Genomic DNA, 17,639 nt, shown 5'->3' with positions numbered 1-17,639 from the left:
GGGATTTGAGCAGGTGTATGGTTCCCTGTATCGCTGTTTCCTTCACTGGAAGCTGGAAATTGAAGTCAGTGGTTGTAATCAGACTAGAAGGATTACAATTCATCTAGGCTATTATTCACTGCTGCTGGTTTCATTTGTAACTTGTCTCTGCGAAGCGATTAAAAGGAAGCCGTTATTATAAGAATTTATGTACAACTGGCTTATGAATGTAAGCCACACTGGTTCTGAAACTTGTAAGACAAACCTACAGGAATATCCTATTATTTTAACTATTCTAACTTACATCTAATTTAAAGTTTTGAAGAAGATTTTATTTCTAAGACAGCATAGCCGTATGGTCAGCAAATAGAGCCTGTGTCTAGTCACAAGTTAATAATAGAAATAACAGTTTCCATTGACTATTGTATATATCATGGTGGTGAATCAAGATATTTTTGTAAAGTACTCAAATAACCTTAGGTTCAACGCTAACAGCTAATTCCATGATGGATAAAATACTACCTATGACCATTAAACTGTTTAAAATCACAAATGAAAAAAAAATAAAATAAAATCACAAATGAGGGACACCTGGGTGGTTGTCGGTTAAGCATCTGACTTTGGTCAGGTCATGATGTCACAGTTTGTGAGTTTGAGCCCCACATCAGGCTCTGTGCTGACAGCTCAGAGACTGGAACTTGCTTCGTATTCTGTGTCTCCCTCTCTGTGCCCTTCCCCCACTTGTGCTCTCTCTCTCTCTCAAAAATAAACATTAAAAAAAATTTTTTTTAAATATCACAAATGATTTACACAGTCCACTTGTTTGCCTATAGGAAATAATAAAATAAGTAATCCACAAGAGTTACCATTTGGCTTCCCTCACCTCCATCCCTAACTAACTAGGTGAGTGGCTTAATAATCTGGTTACTTTATAATTTTGATATTCATTTTTTTCATATTTAAAAGTGGAAACTATAATTATAAGGTGGTTGTGAGGAGTAACTGGCAAGTATGTAAAGCACCTGCCATGTACTTGACATAGAGCAGGTACTGAGTAATTGGTATCTATATTATTCATAACAAAAAATAATTAATTCTGTGTAATCAATTAGCTTCTTAAAAAACATTTACCATGTTTATGTAGAAAAACCATGTACAGTTTTGTCATTTGGGTTGTTCTCAGGTACCTTGGTGTAACACCACCTTTTTTTTTAGTCTGTTCTCACTAGAGATGCTAGCCGTGTAGACGTGTAGCCGTGTAGACGTCCCAAAGTTGACAATGACCTTGCCTCAGCCCCTGAGTTCCTCTTGTGAGAGAGCACTGTTTCTACTGCTTCTGGGCTGTGTGGTGTGGATTCTGCTTTTGGGGCTACTGCCTTTATTCCTTGGATCATATTTTTCTCACTGATCCATAAGGAAAGGTGTAAGAAAGCACTGAAGTTTATAAAATAAGTATGAATATATTTTATACTTCAAAGGTGCCTTTTGGGACTTGACAGTTTACAAGGAGAGTTGCTGATGATTAGTTTATAATTCTAAGAAAACAAAGCGGGGAGTTAGACTTTCTTTAGATTAGCTGATAGGGAGCAATCTAGGAGTAGGCTTTATGTATCCTAGCAGCATACCAACATCATTTATTTTTTTTGAATACAGCTTTCCGAATGTTACGATGACCATCCCAAAGTAGATATAAATACTCCAAAGTGGTGGGAGCATCTCTTAGCGGTTTCACTGAAATTTGCTCTAAGTGCTACTGAGTAGAGATATGCAGGAATAAGAATCATCTCTTTTATTGATTTGTTCTGTGACTTTGGGCTGGGACTGAATCTATCTTGAACATTCTTATGTTGTAACACAGGATAGATGCTTTAAAAATACCCCAAATGGAGGGTGCCTGGGTGGCTCAGTTGGTTAAGCTACCAACTTCCACTCAGGTCATGATCTCGAGGTTGGAGAGTTCAAGCCCCGCATTGGGCTCTGTGCTGACAGCTTGGAGCCTGGAGCCTGCTTCTGATTCTGTGTCTCCCCCTCTCTCTACCCCTCCCCTGTTCACGCTCTGTGTCTCAATAATAAAACATTTTTAAAAAATACCCCAAATGGAGACGGAGTTGAACTGTCCGTGACCAAGCTCCCTAGGCACTGATGTGGAAATTAGTGAAGACTGATTGGGAAGTCCATATAGATGACTGAAAGAAGTTTTAAAACCAAATGCAGGGGCGCCTGGGTGGCGCAGTCGGTTGAGCGTCCGACTTCAGCCAGGTCACGATCTCGCGGTCCGTGAGTTCGAGCCCCGCGTGGGGCTCTGGGCTGATGGCTCGGAGCCTGGAGCCTGTTTTGGATTCTGTGTCTCCCTCTCTCTCTGCCCCTCCCCCGTTCATGCTCTGTCTCTCTCTGTCCCAAAAATAAATAAACGTTGAAAAAAAAATTAAAAAAAAAAAAAAAAAAACCAAATGCATTCGGGAGAGTGTATTAGTCCAGCATCTGCATAAACAGTGCTTTTAAAAGCACCTACTTCAACGGGAAAAGTGCCTTTATTTGTCAGCCAGATTGCAGAACTTACAAAGAAAGAGAAGAGCCTGTTTCTTTGTTGGAAAATAAGAAGAATTTAACTTCTGGAAATGAGTTCACAGCTTGGAGCCTAGCAATGCCTAGTTTGGATTAAACTGCCTATTAATTAAACTCAAATGATTAAACATTCATCACCTTGCATTGCACCTCTCAGAAAATAAAAACAAAACCAAAAAAAAAAAAAATCCTGGGGTTTTGAGTGAGGAAAACAGTCACACCACACACACACACACACACACACACACACACACACACACGCAGCCTGTCTAAAGTGCACAGGGTTTACAAGGCCAAGGGACCCGCGCTGACTGCCGAGGGCGATTGACAAACCCTGCTCGCGGGCCCAGCAGGCGCTGCGTCCCGGCGCGTTGGCAGTTGGCGACCCCCCTTGACTCCCCCTCTGCGGCGGGGCTCCCGGTGGCCTTTGGAGGCTCGGCGAGTCGGCTCCAAATGTTTTCCATATTTGTTCAGCCTCCGTAATTCGAATACCAGGGCAGGCTCAGCCCGCCCAGCGCCGCGCTCCGGGGCCCAGCGCGCTGCACACGCACCCACCCACCCACGCAGCGGCCATGGGCAAGGACAAGCAGCCCCGCGGCCAGCGCAGGCAGGGGGGGCCGGCCGCGGACGCCGCCGGACCCGACGACATGGGGCCGAAGACGGGCAAAAGGGCCCCCAAGGAGTGCGGGGAGGAGGAGGCCCGGACGTGCTGCGGCTGCCGGTTCCCGCTGCTGCTCGCGCTGCTGCAGCTGGCCCTGGGCATCGCCGTGACCGTGCTGGGCTTTCTCATGGCGAGCATCAGCTCCTCCCTGCTAGTCAGAGACACTCCATTTTGGGCTGGGATCATTGTAAGCATCAAGTCTGTTTTGCCTAAGCGCGTTTGCCAAACAGGAATGCACAGCAGCATGGTGGAGTCCAGACTAACCCAACTGCATGCGCCCTTCCCCAGCTCCACTCCTCTAACTCGCGCTCTGCTTGGTGACTGGTGCCTGCCACGCTCGGTGTGCCTGGGGGCAAGGCTGGGCGCGGTGAGACTCGTGCCCCTCTTCCGCTTGTTGCTCCGACGGGCCTGCCTTTGACGTTCTGGAGCTGGCGAGGCGAGTCAGAGGCTGCTTATTTTGGTTAAGTTGGACATTCTCGATAACAACAGCAGATTCACTTCGGCTTTGTCCTCATCCTGGTCCCCCGGACCCCACCCTTGTCTCTAGATAAGTAACAGAAAGCGAAGTAAGTTCATCTCGTAAAAGCAGGTTTGGAGAAAGCCTGCGTTTGGGGTTGCCACGTTGGGTCGTATTGATTTTATTACTTTTATATTTTTACATTTGAGATTTCATGAGTAGTAAGTTCTATAAAGAAATGTCTTAAGGCAGGATCTGTGAATACAGCAAGCACAGCCTCACTCTACTGGAGTCTAAATAGGATAAACCCAGGGGCTGGCTGCCGCAGAAGTATATTTGGGACTCTGCTAACGGATGTACTGTTCTAAGCAGAACACTGGTCAGCTGTTGTGACTGAGTGTTGGAACGCACAGCATGCTTGGCTTAATTAAATGGATTCTTTGATGTGAAATGGGTGCCATTTACTGAGCACCTAGGGTTGCCTGTCCTGCAAGGGGCCTTCCGTACTTTATTTGTAATCCCCACGTCATCCTTCCGAGACACTTACTATCATTTCATTTCTCAGATGAGAAAACCGAGGGCAGACTCACCCGGAGTCATGAGTTGGCAAATCAGCCAAGTTGATTCCTTCTTGCACTAGACCACACCTGCATTTTCCTTAGTGAGCCACGCTGCCACATTTAGTTTGTGATTTTAATATTGTTAGAGTGCCTTGAGTCTTACTCAGATCTTTCACGTGCAGTCTTTTCTTCCATCCGTGAAACAACACTTTGAGGTGGGAACTGTTACCCTTCTTTGGACAGGAGGAAGCAGGCTAAGAGAAGTGAAGTGACAATCTCTAGGCCCAGAGATTAAAAGTGGCACAGCCAGGCGACACTAGAATGGATACTTCTGGCTCCTAGTTTCATACTGCGTCATGACTGCTATTACTAACCACAGGAACTAGAACTCATAAAACCACCCTCAAAATAATTTTGTATCAGGGACAGGGACAGATGTTAAAAACACCTAATAAATATGCATCGATGCAGGTATTTCCTAATTAAGATTATTTGAACTCACAAATTCTTGCAGAGTAATTTAAAACTTCTAATTTGTGTACTACAAATTCCCATGAAATTATCATGATTGGAGTTTTCTAAATCAAGTAATTTTAAAAATAGCTTTTCACTAAGATATACTGGGTATTTTAGTCACCTAAGTGACTGTCAACCAACTCAGGGGAAAAAGTCTGTCCTTTAAGGCTAGGCGAATTAAAAGAAAGAAGGAATGAGGCTCCTTCATTCAGTGGTTTTGATGTCATTTGTAAGTGTGTTTTCTATTCTTTCTCTATTTCAACTTTTAAAAGCTCAGCACTAAAAAACCAAATTAATTAGACGCGAAAAAAGCATCCCGATTTTTAAGGCACGGCCATGCGAATCGTGCAATTCTGAAGTTTCATGGGCTCCTATTAGAAGCATCACATGCTCCTAATTGCCTTGGAAGCTCCCTGGGTGTGATACAAAGAACATTGTATACGGCCAGGTCTCTGTTCTTTCTAGTTTTCCGGTTTATAATCTAGGATCCATTTGAAGTTTGCTCGTAGTGTGTAGGCCTGATGATACCTGTAATCTTAGGCTTTCTTTCAACAGAGAATCTATAGAGAAAAAAACAGTCAGTGGAGATGCCCTGAGACAAGTTGAGGAGGGTCTCCTGGAGTTAGGCGAGGAGAAACTCTCATCCCGGCTGAGCCAGAGTCCCGGGCTCCCACAGACACCGTGCTTATGAGCCTCATCTCCCTGTGTGTGGCTGGTCACGGGCACTCGTCCAGACTTTCAGGGAAGGGAAAAGACAGGGAGGCAAAAGTGTAAACACTGCTCCAGGTACTGAGCCCCAACTTGGCCATTATTTGCTAAATAACTTGGGGCAAGTTATTTGATCTCTCTAGGCTTCCATTTCTTCATTGAAATCAGAATGGTAACAATAATTCCTACCTCTTAGGGTTGTCGTGAGAATTAAATAAATGAATACAAGTCCTAATACTTAGAGCAGTGCTGGCTAGTGGTAAGCATTCAGGAGTGAATTAGCTCTTTTTATTAGCAATCAGAGAAGCAATCACTGGTAGTGGGAATCACTTTTCAAATTAGAAGCGGCTCTATTTTATCTCCAGTCTTGTGGAACAGTTATTTTAGACTTGCTACATTTCCTAGACCAGTTGAACCCTGAAGGAGATGTCAATTTGATTCTGAAAATTTCTCTGTTCATAGCCAAGTTACTGTGAGCAATCTTATGGTATTAGATTAGTCAGTACTTTCTAGATCTCTCTGGAGGTTTATAACAATTAACTTGGAGGAAAAAGACCTCCTCAGGGTCATTTTCCCTAGGGATATGGAGTGATTATGGTCTGGGATATCCTCCAGGAAATACTGAAACATTTGCACACTTTAGGATATCTGCTAGACCAAAGCAATACAGGTCAATCCCTGGGGCTGAGGCAAAGTCAAACCCACTTCTAATAATTTAGGCTGCATTCAAGCAGGGCACCCAGACTGTACACCCACCCCATCAACAGCTTTAATGCTTCACTCTTCTGTTTCTCTTTATACCGGTTGCGTCTCCTCTTACCATATAGTACTTACTTCATTTTACAAAGGTTACTATCGTATTACTTTAGGATTTGGCGACTGCCATTCTCATCGTAGAATCTGGGTAGGTAAGTGAATCCACTCAGGTGACTTCTCATTGACCGATGTCTGGGTAACTTGATGAATATTCAGTGAACTTCTGGTTATAAACTGAAGTCTGTTGATCTATGATCAGAGATTTATGTCCAGTGGAATTTTAGGAAAACAAATAGGTCATTTCTTACCTACCCATAAATGTGACTTTCCTCATCCTCCATCAGAGAGATGACTGAAGTCTTTTTACTTCAGTTACAAAAGATTCCTGTAAAGGAAAAAAATGGAATGGAGCCACTATTGAGACTATGTAACCTGTAAAAGTGCCATTCTTCTCTCAAAATTCTTTATAAATGGTTGGAGGGTTGTAAGTCACACCACAATGACAATACAAAGTGAAACAGGGTCTTTGAGGATGAACTTGGCTAGAGGCAGGGAATCCTAGGAAATAAAAGATTGCTCTGCATTTTATTCTACTAATGGCTTGAGTAGTTGGGTCAAATAGGCATTCAGGTGTGTTCATCATTCCAGAATCTTTATTGATTAAAAAAAAAAACACATATGCATTGAAGGGATCTAAGAACTTTGAGGCCTTTACTTAACTTCTTACTCAAATGAACATAATTTGGCTTCAGTGAAGTGTAACATGTTTGAACTTTGGCTTATTTTTCTTCATTCAGTAACATTTGTTGGAGGTGTCTGCTGTGCTAGGCATTGGGCTAAAAATAATAAATCATATACCAGGAGGAGATCTCTAGAGATCCTGATGGACATGTGCCCTTATCACATCTGACAGTAATGAATACTTCTGATTAGAAAATTTAACCTACACAAATATTTTTAAAGCCCATTTACCTTTCAAAGTATTTCACTTATGGTGATTTATTTGCTTTGGCATCTCTACCCCGAAGTCAATTTAAGAGCAAACTCTTGCCTCTCATCCCCAATGGGGATGCATAGTATTTGTTAGTCTCTTGGCCCTGGTAGGGAATATTCCCAAGGAAAGTGGGAATTTGATTATTGTGGTTTTTAGCTTTCCTCATACTTTCTCCATTGTACCCATACCACACTCAGATAGAATAAAAACCCTGAGATATATACCACATTAATCACATTGGAAAGTTTAAGGAAAGAGCTTAAAATGGAAGGAAGAATATTTCTTTTCTTTAATGTCATTCATAAAACTCAGCGTATGAATCTGGAATGATTAAAAGTCCTGTCAAGAATTTCAATAGCAGTTTTCATATGTTAACTTACTCTAAGGAATTCAAAATGCAGGTGTATTCAGATTTTTAAAATCTATTTTTAACCCTTGCTTAATGGAATGAAAAATTAGGTGGTTATTTATTTTAAAACAGGATAGATCCTGAAATGTACAAGTAGGTATATGACATATAGCAAGTAAGGAACAGATAATATTATCCGTAATTTATAAGTAGAAAAACTGAGACATGGTGATTTGGCTAAATGATTTGATCATGGTTATAGGAGAAACTGAAGGTGAGGAAGGTTTGGCATTTGAATTTTGGACAGACCCTGAAAAAAATCAAGAAACTAAAAATGGTGTCAGTTTTCCATTTAAGTATATTGACATTTGAGAAATTTAATCTGAAATTATGTTTTTAAGAAAACATTACATAATAATACATTGTTTTTCACATTGGAACTTGATATGCTTCCAAGATCTAATGTTGTACCTCTGGCACCACTGGGAAATAATTTTTATTATAGCAACTGTCATAGGATTGTAAGAAACTGAGGAATGATAATTACATGGCCTAACTCTGTTTCCACTGAGTGTATATAATAAATAATGGTAGGAAAATTATCTTATAGGTATGTGAAGTTCTCCTAGTAAGTATGAAAAATGGAATACCACTGAATTAATTTGGCAAAAGAAATTAATTTAAATAAGTATATGAAAATAATGGAATATTTGAGAATTTGGTGACCTGTTTCCTGAAAGGATCTTAGAATAAAGAATAAGGAAGGTTAAGATTGGACAGAATTATTAGGAGAAATATATTTTCAAGTCTGCAAGTAGCCTCATACTAAGCCACACATGTGAAGGCCAAGGAGGTGCGTATTTAATGAGGAAGTTATCCCTGGATCTTCTTTCTGTTTTTAAAATAAGGAGGAGAAGTGATCGGTCCTGATATTTTTAAATCCTGTAGTGTGGATATATTCAACTTAGAAATTTAACCTCTGGAAACTTTTGAGGTATCAGTCATCATTTGGTTTTATTTTTTATGGCAGAAATACTAGTGCATAGGATTTGGGGGATAATCAAATAAAAATAAAGTAGTTTATTCTCTTTAAGTATGGCGCATGTCCATGGGACTCCTATGTAGCATATCCCTAGACACAAGACGGGTACCCACTCAGTGTTGAATTGAACTCTGTCTATCCCACACTTCCCATTATCATAGCTTCTGCTTAAACTTGTGAAAACACATTTTTTAAACCATGGTTTGAGGCATGATGTATAGTTGTGTTTTACAGTACCAATTTAAGTTTATTGATAACACTTTGAAGAACGATGAGGTAATAATAAGGAATGTGTTATTCCTGCATTTTGGGCTCCTAGGTTCCAGAAATATCCAGGATACACTAACTTAGCATTACTGAGATGTTTAATTCTGTGTTATAAAATAACTACAGGATTAAAAAAAGAGGAAAAAGAGGTCGTTTGACTTATTTCACATTTCTTTAAGTAGAATAAATGAGGACAAATTAGGATTGACGTGGCTGAATGCTGATGTCTTCCTTATACACAGAAAGCAATGGCATAGGTTTCCCCAATTTAGTCCAAGAGTTTTGTAGTTTGCCAGTATGATAATTCACTTTGAATTTGTTCTGAGTAAGTGGATGTTTTCTAGTTTTTCTCTTGCCTTTAGCCTTGTCTGTGCATTTCTACAAAGGGTATTCTATAACTGGGTCCACCTACCAGTGTTTCACCCTAAAGGGTTAGCATCAACATTAAAGGCTCTGTGAAGAGCTCACTATACATATATCTGTGTTGCTGGAGGAAAGGAATGGAATCTAGTCATTAAACTTTAATTAGATATCATTTTGTTGGAAACTACAGTTCATTTTTAGGGCCTAGATCCTGGCAAACAAGAGAAATGCTGATCAAAAGGGCCCATCAGCATCTAGAGCTGGATGGGACCTCATGATGTCATATTTTAACTCTAGTTATTTCTCGCTGTGAATATTTAAGTCCAGGTTTATTACTATGAGTTCATAAGCTCAAGGTGAAGTTTTTTTTTTTTTTAAGTGGATGTTGGTAACAGTGTTTATAACACAAACTATATAAAAGCTTATTTCAGAGGCACATCCTCTTTCAGATGTTTTGGATGCCACCTCACATCTCAGTGTATTGAGATAAAACTTGGCAGGAGTAGCAGATGCCTGAGCAATGCAGCTCACTGGATCACCCTGGTTAATTTTAACATTCATATGTGTATACCTACATGTATGGCAATAACCAAAACACATTGTTCTTTCTGTCTTAGTCTGCTCCAGCAGCCTCTGTTCAGGTCTCTCTTCCTGGCTTGCAGACGGCAGCTTTCTCACTGTCTGCTTCCATAAGCTTCCCTCTGTGCCTGTGCCTGGAGAGAGAAAAAGATCTTTCTCTCTCTCTCTCTCTCTTCCTCTTATAAGACCACCAGTCCTATTGGATTAGGACCTCACCCTTATGACTTCACGTAACCTTAATTACTTCCTAAAAGCCCTATCTCCAAATTCAGTCCCCTTGGGGCTTAAACATAGGAATTTGGGGAGGACATAATTCAGCGGATAGCACTTTCAGTGAAGGATCAAAGTTCATACAAGCACCTCCGTGTTTTTTAACCTCATTTGCCAGCTTATTCATAATGGCCCTATGACTGCCACTGGAACAGACAGAAGTCTGAATGTTTCTGATGAGAATTCTGGGCCAGTAAACTGCTATGTGGTGGTGCAACAGGGTGGTGTGGCTCTGTGCGCATGCCAGGAGTGAGACATATGGAGGAGGTTGTTTTTACTGCGTTTACAGATTGCTGCTTTTTTGTCAAATTTCTGTAGAAGTCAAGTGCAGTAGATTCAGCCAGTGCCTACAATTCTCAGGGTAGCTTAAGCATTTCATTTGCCACCAGCTCTTTAAAGCTTAGGAATCACTGTTTAGTAAATCTCTGCCTTTCTTTTCTGTCCCAGGAGTGACTTGGTAGCAGGATCTAGCGAAATGACACCTTGGCTTCAGGGGCAAGGAAATGAGGGTGGTTGGCTGAGCGTTGGTCATTGTCCTCTGATGGGCAGTGAACTCATGCTCGGTGTTTCTAGAACCCAAGGGAAGTCACCTCTCAGGTCTTTATACTATGCAGCTGTTGTTTTCATTTTTTTTTCTTTTTAAAAATTTTTTAAAAATGTTTATTTATTTTTGAAAGAGACAGAGACAGAGACAGAGTGTGAGCTGGGGAGAGGCAGAGAGAGAGGGAGACACAGAATCCAAAGCAGGCTCCAGGCTCTGAGCTGTCAGCACAGAGCTTGACATGGGGCTGGAACCCACGATCCATGAGATCGGCATGACCTGAGACAAGTTGGATGCTCAACCAACTGAGCCACCCAGGTGCCCCTGTTGTTTTCATTTTTGACATTGGTTCTGAAAATTACCAGATTATCAGTGTTTGTTCTATGGAACAGGTCAGAATAAAACTAGGGAGATGTTTCCACCTTGGGTCTCCTGATGTAACAGTCTAGGAGCCTGTGTCTCCTTAGTAGATCCACCCCACCCAGGGGAGATACCTTGACATACCTTCTCATAGGATCCTATGTGTCTAGCTTAGAAATCCTAAACTAGGCTCTGCTTTTCTTTATCAAGTGCTGCACAACCCAAACCATCCCAGAGGGAAAGACGAGAGTAGACTACCTCGAACTGTCCGGTATGCCTCCTTTCAATAGTTGGTCCAGTCCCAGGCCCAGATTAGGAGCACACACAAGGCACGGTCCTTGTTCCAGGGCCCCCCTGCAATATCTCAGCTTTGATCTTGGAGCCTATTTGAAGTTGGCACCATTCTTTTTGTTTGTTTGTTTGTTTTCCCAGTGTTAGAGTTTTTTTTTTTTGTTTGTTTGTTTTGGTTTTTTTGTTTTCCCAGTGTTAGAGTTTTTTTTGTTTTGTTTTGTTTTGTTTTTTGTTTTCCCAGTGTTAGAGTTTTTTTTTTTTCCCAGTGTTAGAGTTTTTTTGTTTTTTGTTTTTTGTTTTTTTGTTTTTTTGTTTTCCCAGTACACCATTCTAACCTTGCTAGAGCCACGTCCCCTGCCTCACAGCCATGGGTGTGTTCCAGCGCTGTGTTCCCTGGGTACCGGCAAAAAGCCAGTAAGTGACTGGACACTGGAAAGCAAAGTGTTTGCCCACAAACAGCATTCTCAGATGCTGCTGAAGTTCTGGTGGGGCCTGCTTCTATTGTTGTAGAAATGAGCAGCTCTCCGCCCTGGCTGGGAGAGGCTGCGAGAAACATCAAGGATGCTGTTTTAGTGGCATCCCACTCAACTGTTGTTTTGAAAGTGTTTGATTCAGCATTCATTGTAACGAGCCAGTAAAAAACCCTTTAAGATAGGTTATTATCAAGGCCTCTCTCTTGTGCGGAAGATAATGACAGGTGACAAGAAAAGAGGGGGGATTACTAATGTGCTAACTAGACCCTGACTAGGGAGAGAATTTTGGCTGTATTACTAGGGGCAAAAAAAAAAATAACACCAGCTTCCTTCTAAAGTATCAGGTGTGGCACACCTATCAGGCCATTAGGCTCAGGCTGAATCTTATCTCACATTTAGCTGTGCCAGGAACGCTATGAAGGAAGGAGGCCTTTTCCAAGATAAGGGAAATAGCAGTTCAGTCTTCATCATTTCTGTTGGAGAGCAGAACGTGCTGCTCACTTAGGGAGAATCCGGAGTTTCCATCCCTCTCTCAGGGAAAGGGTGGAGCGTCTAAGGCAATGAAAAAGCAGATCAGGTCTCCATAAGGTGAAGACATTGTAATTGATGGAAAATACTTTCTCCAGGACTGCATATAGATGAATGGCAGAATGCAACCATTTTACTTTACAGGTTACACGTTCACTAAGTTTATGTGTTTCTCTCCTGCAGTCAGCTAGTCAGATTCTGGAACAGAAGGATCAAACCCACGCAGGCTGGCTTTGCTTCATAGTCTTTTCGTGAACAAGTAGTTTGGGACGCCTATTAAAGCGTTTTGATCTGAGTTAAGGGCTCTGAGACCAAATAGATTTTTTTTAGATGAACATAGGGTGACCGTAACTATTGTGTTAGAGAACCCTCAATAAATAATTCTCATTCAGTCGCCGAATCTAGTGCGTCACAAATTTTTCCACCTCGAGACCTCCCTGAGGCCTCGCTCCCCTTCTGCCTGTCCTCACACACATCACAAAAAGCTCAGTGTCTAGCTAACCCATGTTGCCATGGAAGGGAACAGGAGAAATGCTAGTGAGGCTGCAGGCTGCTTGGGGACACTGACCTCTTCATTTTGAAAAGGACAAAACACTTTACAAAGGAGAAATAATATTACTATATATCACTTAATGTTACATTATAGCCTGTTTTTTTTTTTTTTAACGTGCTCTCAATTAGAAAACCCACTTGATAATATTTTTTGGAGGTTGAACAGAATGGTCTCATTTACACTCTTGTTACAATGTTATATAATTGAATTTATATTGATTTACTGTATAATTTCTATATACTGTACCACTTCATAACTTTTTATTTATTGTACTCTTTCAGATATATGAACCCAGAGGTGTCAATATAGAATTATTTCTGCAATCATTTCTAAAGTGGGACCTAATTTGAGAACCTACTTAATTACGGCTGAGTAATAAAATCCAGCCTATAACTATACCACAGGAGTAGGCAAAATCCACATTTATAAGATTCCTTTCCCTTCTGAGGACTTGAAAAATCCCAGAGTGAAACAAATGAAGTATAGGTTGTTAACTTTTCCCACAAATATGTAGCAGTTCTGTCCCTCCTGTTGATGAATGGGAGATGCTAGAACACAAACTTTGTTTCTCTTACATTCTTTGAAAATGGTTAGTTTTGCAAACACAGGTGTATGTTGAATATATTGGCAATTCGTTTCTGATAAACCACCAAGAGAGTGAGTTAGGTGGTGGGTAAGAACAGAAACAAAAGCCTATATAAGAAAGATACTTCCTAATAAAGGCTTCACCTCTTAGGCTGCCTTGGTCTTTCCATATGCCAGGGACAGTGCCAGCAGGAGCTCAGTGTCCAGGAGAGGACACACGTACAACCAGCTACAATACAATTTAAAAACCCTAGTGCAAGAGTGGTACCCTGATGAAGATAGCACAGTGGAGGCTGTGATGAACCCTGCCCAGAGAGGATCAGAAAAGTCAAGGAGAGGGGGTCTGAAATTGCAGAATGGGCATCAGCTTTGGAATGAAACAAATGTGGGTAGAATCCTAGCTCTATCAATTTGTAACCATTTCCAACATTTTTTTATTTTGCTCCTTATTTTCATTTTTGTGTGGGTTTAAATAAGTACAAGAGGCTCTATGCAATTCTATGATTATTTTTTAATTATGAAAACTTTCACGCATATAATGGCATATAGAGTATAGTAAGACAATCACCTGCTTATACCTAGGTTTATCATTTGAATATTTTCTCATTAATTGTCTTAGTTTTTTTTAAGAAAGAAAACATTACAATATATTGACATCACCTGTTTCTTTTCTTAGTCATATTCTCTGACCCCACCCTCCTTCTCCTGAGTTATCTACTCTCCTGAATTTGGTATTTATCACGCCTATGTGTGTTTTCATACTTTCATATATGTGTATAACCACAATCAATAATTGTGTTTTATGTTTTAAATTTTATATAAATGGTGACATAACATCATTTTTGCTCAAAATTGTTTTTGAGATTAATTTATAATAGTACATAGATACCATTCATTCACTTTTGCTATGCTATATTTCATTATATGAATATACAACAATTTATTTATTCTCCTGTTGATGAGATATTAGGTTATTTTCAAAACTGATTTTTTTTTCTTTTTTTTTTTTGCAATTACAAAGTGTTGCAATGGACATTCTTCTCCATGGCTCCCTATGCACGTATTTCAAAGATTCTTTAGGGCACATTCCTAGGAATTGAATTATTGGATTATAAGATATAGACATCTTCAACTTACTAGCTATCGCCAAATCAGGGCCACAAAGCCACAGGTGTATGAATTAATACTCCCACCAGCAGTAAATTAGAATTCCCACCAATCTACAACTTGTTAACATTAGTTACTGTCGACCATTAAAATTTTTACCTATCTTATTTGTGTGCAATATCTTGGGTTTTGTTTTGTTTTGTTTTAAGTAGGTTTCACATCCAGCATGGAGCTCACTGTCGGGCTTGAACTCATGACCATGAGATCAGGACCTGAGCTGAGATCAAGAGGTGGTTGTTCAACTGACTAAGCCACCTAGGCACCCCCATGCAATATATTGTTTTAATTTATGTTTTTCTGATTGCTACGGTAGTTGAATGTATTTTAATGTTTACTGGCCATTTTATTTGTTTTCTAGTGTTTGTTTACTCAACAGATATTTTCTATGAGTTGTCTCTTACTCATTGATTTATAGAATCTCTTTTCTTTGTTATTTAACCTTTGTGTTTTAGCTACTGGAATATCTTCTCTTTTTGGTAACATGTCTTTTATCCTTGTTTATGGAGCCTTTGTTGTGAATAAGGTTTAATTTTAACATACCTATATTTATCAATATTTTTTTATGGTATGTGCTTTGATATATGTTAAGTCTCTCTCTACTCCAGGTCACAAAGACATTTTTCCAGACTGTGTTCCAAAAATGTTGAAGGTTTGCTTTCGTATTTATATCTTTAACCTATGTGTTCTAACTTTTTTGCATGAGATGTGAGGTAGTGTCCAATTTTTCTCATACAAATGATTAGTTGTTTCAGTACTATTTAGTGAATAATTGATCCTTTCCGAACTGAAATGCTATGGCCATTTATCTTCTATCAAGTTCCCGTATTAGATTGAGAATTGTGTCCGTAAGTCTCTTTAATTTCATCATTTTATTTGTCATTCACTATGCCGGTACCACAATGTTTCAATTAACAGCGCTACAGTGCCCCTTGTGATGAAGATGGTAGCATAAGCAGCTCACCTCTACCCATCCCCAGTCCCGTCTTACTTTTCAAAATTGTCTTGGTGAGACTTAGCCACATTCTCTTCCATATATATGTTAGAACTGGCTTCTTTTGAAGTTTCAAGAAAAATCCTTTTGGTATTTTCATTTGATTGATTCATGTACTTTCTCTACGTGAGCAAAGAATCACTCCCCATTTATCTGATGTTCTACAGTTTAGCTAGAGTGTGTCCAAATGTGGATTTTCTTTCTGTTTGTCCTGTTGGAGACTTGTTATGTTTCCTGGATCTAAGATTTTTGCGTTTTCATCGATTCTGAAAAACATTTCTGAATATTTTAAATATTTGAAAATATTTATTTATTTATTTATTTATTTCAAATAATCTCTCTCTCTCTTAGTCTCTCCATTTGAAACTACTATTAGAGATATGTTTGGACCTCCTATTTTGTCTTCATGTTTCTTACCCTCTCTGCTGCATTTCCTGTCTATCTCCTGTTCTGTATTTTGGGTTATTCCTTCAGATCTATCTTCTAGTTCACTATTCCCCTTTTCAGTTGAGTTTAATCTACTACATAGAGTTTTTAATTCCAATGATTTTCTTTTTCATTCTAGAACTTGTCTTTTGTTTTCATTGATGTTTTATTTTTTAATAGATCCCTGGTGTTTTTTAAAGTGCCCTGTTCTTTATTCGTGTTTTCAGTTTCTTCTTTCATGGTTTCAGTTATTTTGAGTGTGCTTTTTTGTTTTTTGTTTTTAATTTAATTTTGAGAGAGGGAGAGAGAGCACGAGTGGGGGAGAGGCAGAGAGAAGGGGGCACAGAGGATACAAAGTGGCTCCGCACTGACAGCGGTGAGCCTGATGTGGGGCTCGAACTCACGAACCTTGAGATCATGACCTCAGCTGAAGTCAGTCAGTCGCTCAACCGATTGCACCACCCAGGTGCCCCAAATGTACTTTTTCTATAGGCTCTGTCTTTAGTTCCATTATTTGAAATTCACAAAGTTTAATTCTTAGAGAGAGAGTGTGTATCTTTGTGTGCACACATAAACTTAATGCATACAGTGCCGGCCTTCACTAATGAATTGATTGTTTATGGGATTGCTATAGTTGGTTTGTGAGTTCATTTTCCAAGAGGCTTTCTTTATATGTAATAATTTGCGGTGGCCTATTTGAGGGTGTAACCCTTCAGGATGGTTTCTCGTGCCAGGTGTCCCAGTGCTATTATGAGCCACTTTTTTTTTTTCTTAACCTATTTATTATGGAAAGTTTCAAGCATACAAAAAAAGTAGATCAAATAGTATAATGGACACCTGTGTTCCCATCACCCAGCTTCAATAATTATTAACTCATGATCAATCTTGCTTCATTTATATGCTCTGAAACTCCACACCCACACACCACATATGGTTTATTTTGAAGTAAATCCCAGATATTATATCATTTCATCCATAAATACTTCATATGTAAGTCAAAAGATGAAGACTAAAAATAATCAAAATACTAATCATCCCTAACAAGTTAACAATTTCTTAATAGAATCAAATCAGTGCTCAAATATCCACGATTAACTCATGAATATTTCTTCAGTGTCAGAATCAGGATCCCAATAAGATCTATACATTGCAATTAGTTTATATATTTCTTATGTTTCCTTTATTCAAAGACTTACCCTTTCTCTTTTATATCATGTCTCTCTCTCTCACCCCTCCCCTTCCTCTTTCTCTCCTCCTCACAATTTTTTGTTGAAAAAACTCAAGTTTTTTTTTTTTCAGGACTGCTTTCATGTTACTTTCTCAAAACCTCCACCTCCACCTCCACCATCAGCCAAGACAACAGTTTTCTTGATGACTTCCAGTGCTAGTGGGTTCGTTATTTTTGAGTCATGTAAGGGCATAGCCATTTGAGGGGCCTACCTTTATGCCACGGTCTTAGCTCCATCTCTTAGCCTGTAGAAGCTCAGAGCATTTTATTTTAATTTTTTTTTTATTTTTTAAATTTTTTTTTTTTAATTTTTTTTTTTTCAACGTTTATTTATTTTCTTTGGGACAGAGAGAGACAGAGCATGAACGGGGGAGGGGCAGAGAGAGAGGGAGACACAGAATCGGAAACAGGCTCCAGGCTCTGAGCCATC

The 17,639-nt window shown here is 39.7% G+C and overlaps 1 protein-coding gene across 3 annotated transcripts in view; it reads left to right on the top strand.

Moving 5' to 3' along the window:
• Nucleotides 1-2,791: 2,791 nt before the first annotated feature.
• The window catches only part of SSPN (sarcospan), a 35,879-nt gene continuing 21,031 nt past the window's right edge, over nucleotides 2,792-17,639 (top strand). Inside the window, exon 1 of one of the 3 annotated variants that reach the window (XM_040488609.1) lies at nucleotides 2,792-3,392. In XM_040488609.1, coding sequence (XP_040344543.1) covers nucleotides 3,117-3,392 — 276 coding nt within the window. In that variant the 5' untranslated portion in view covers nucleotides 2,792-3,116. Of the gene's footprint in view, nucleotides 3,393-3,446; nucleotides 3,772-17,639 lie in introns of those variants that run through there. The other 2 variants (XM_040488610.1, XM_040488611.1) reach the window with 2 other exon arrangements.

The sequence above is a fragment of the Herpailurus yagouaroundi genome, unplaced genomic scaffold (assembly GCF_014898765.1).
Source record: "Herpailurus yagouaroundi ecotype Mexico unplaced genomic scaffold, PumYag 166, whole genome shotgun sequence".
Lineage (NCBI taxonomy): Eukaryota > Metazoa > Chordata > Mammalia > Carnivora > Felidae > Herpailurus > Herpailurus yagouaroundi.
This window is presented reverse-complemented; position numbering and strand designations above follow the sequence as displayed.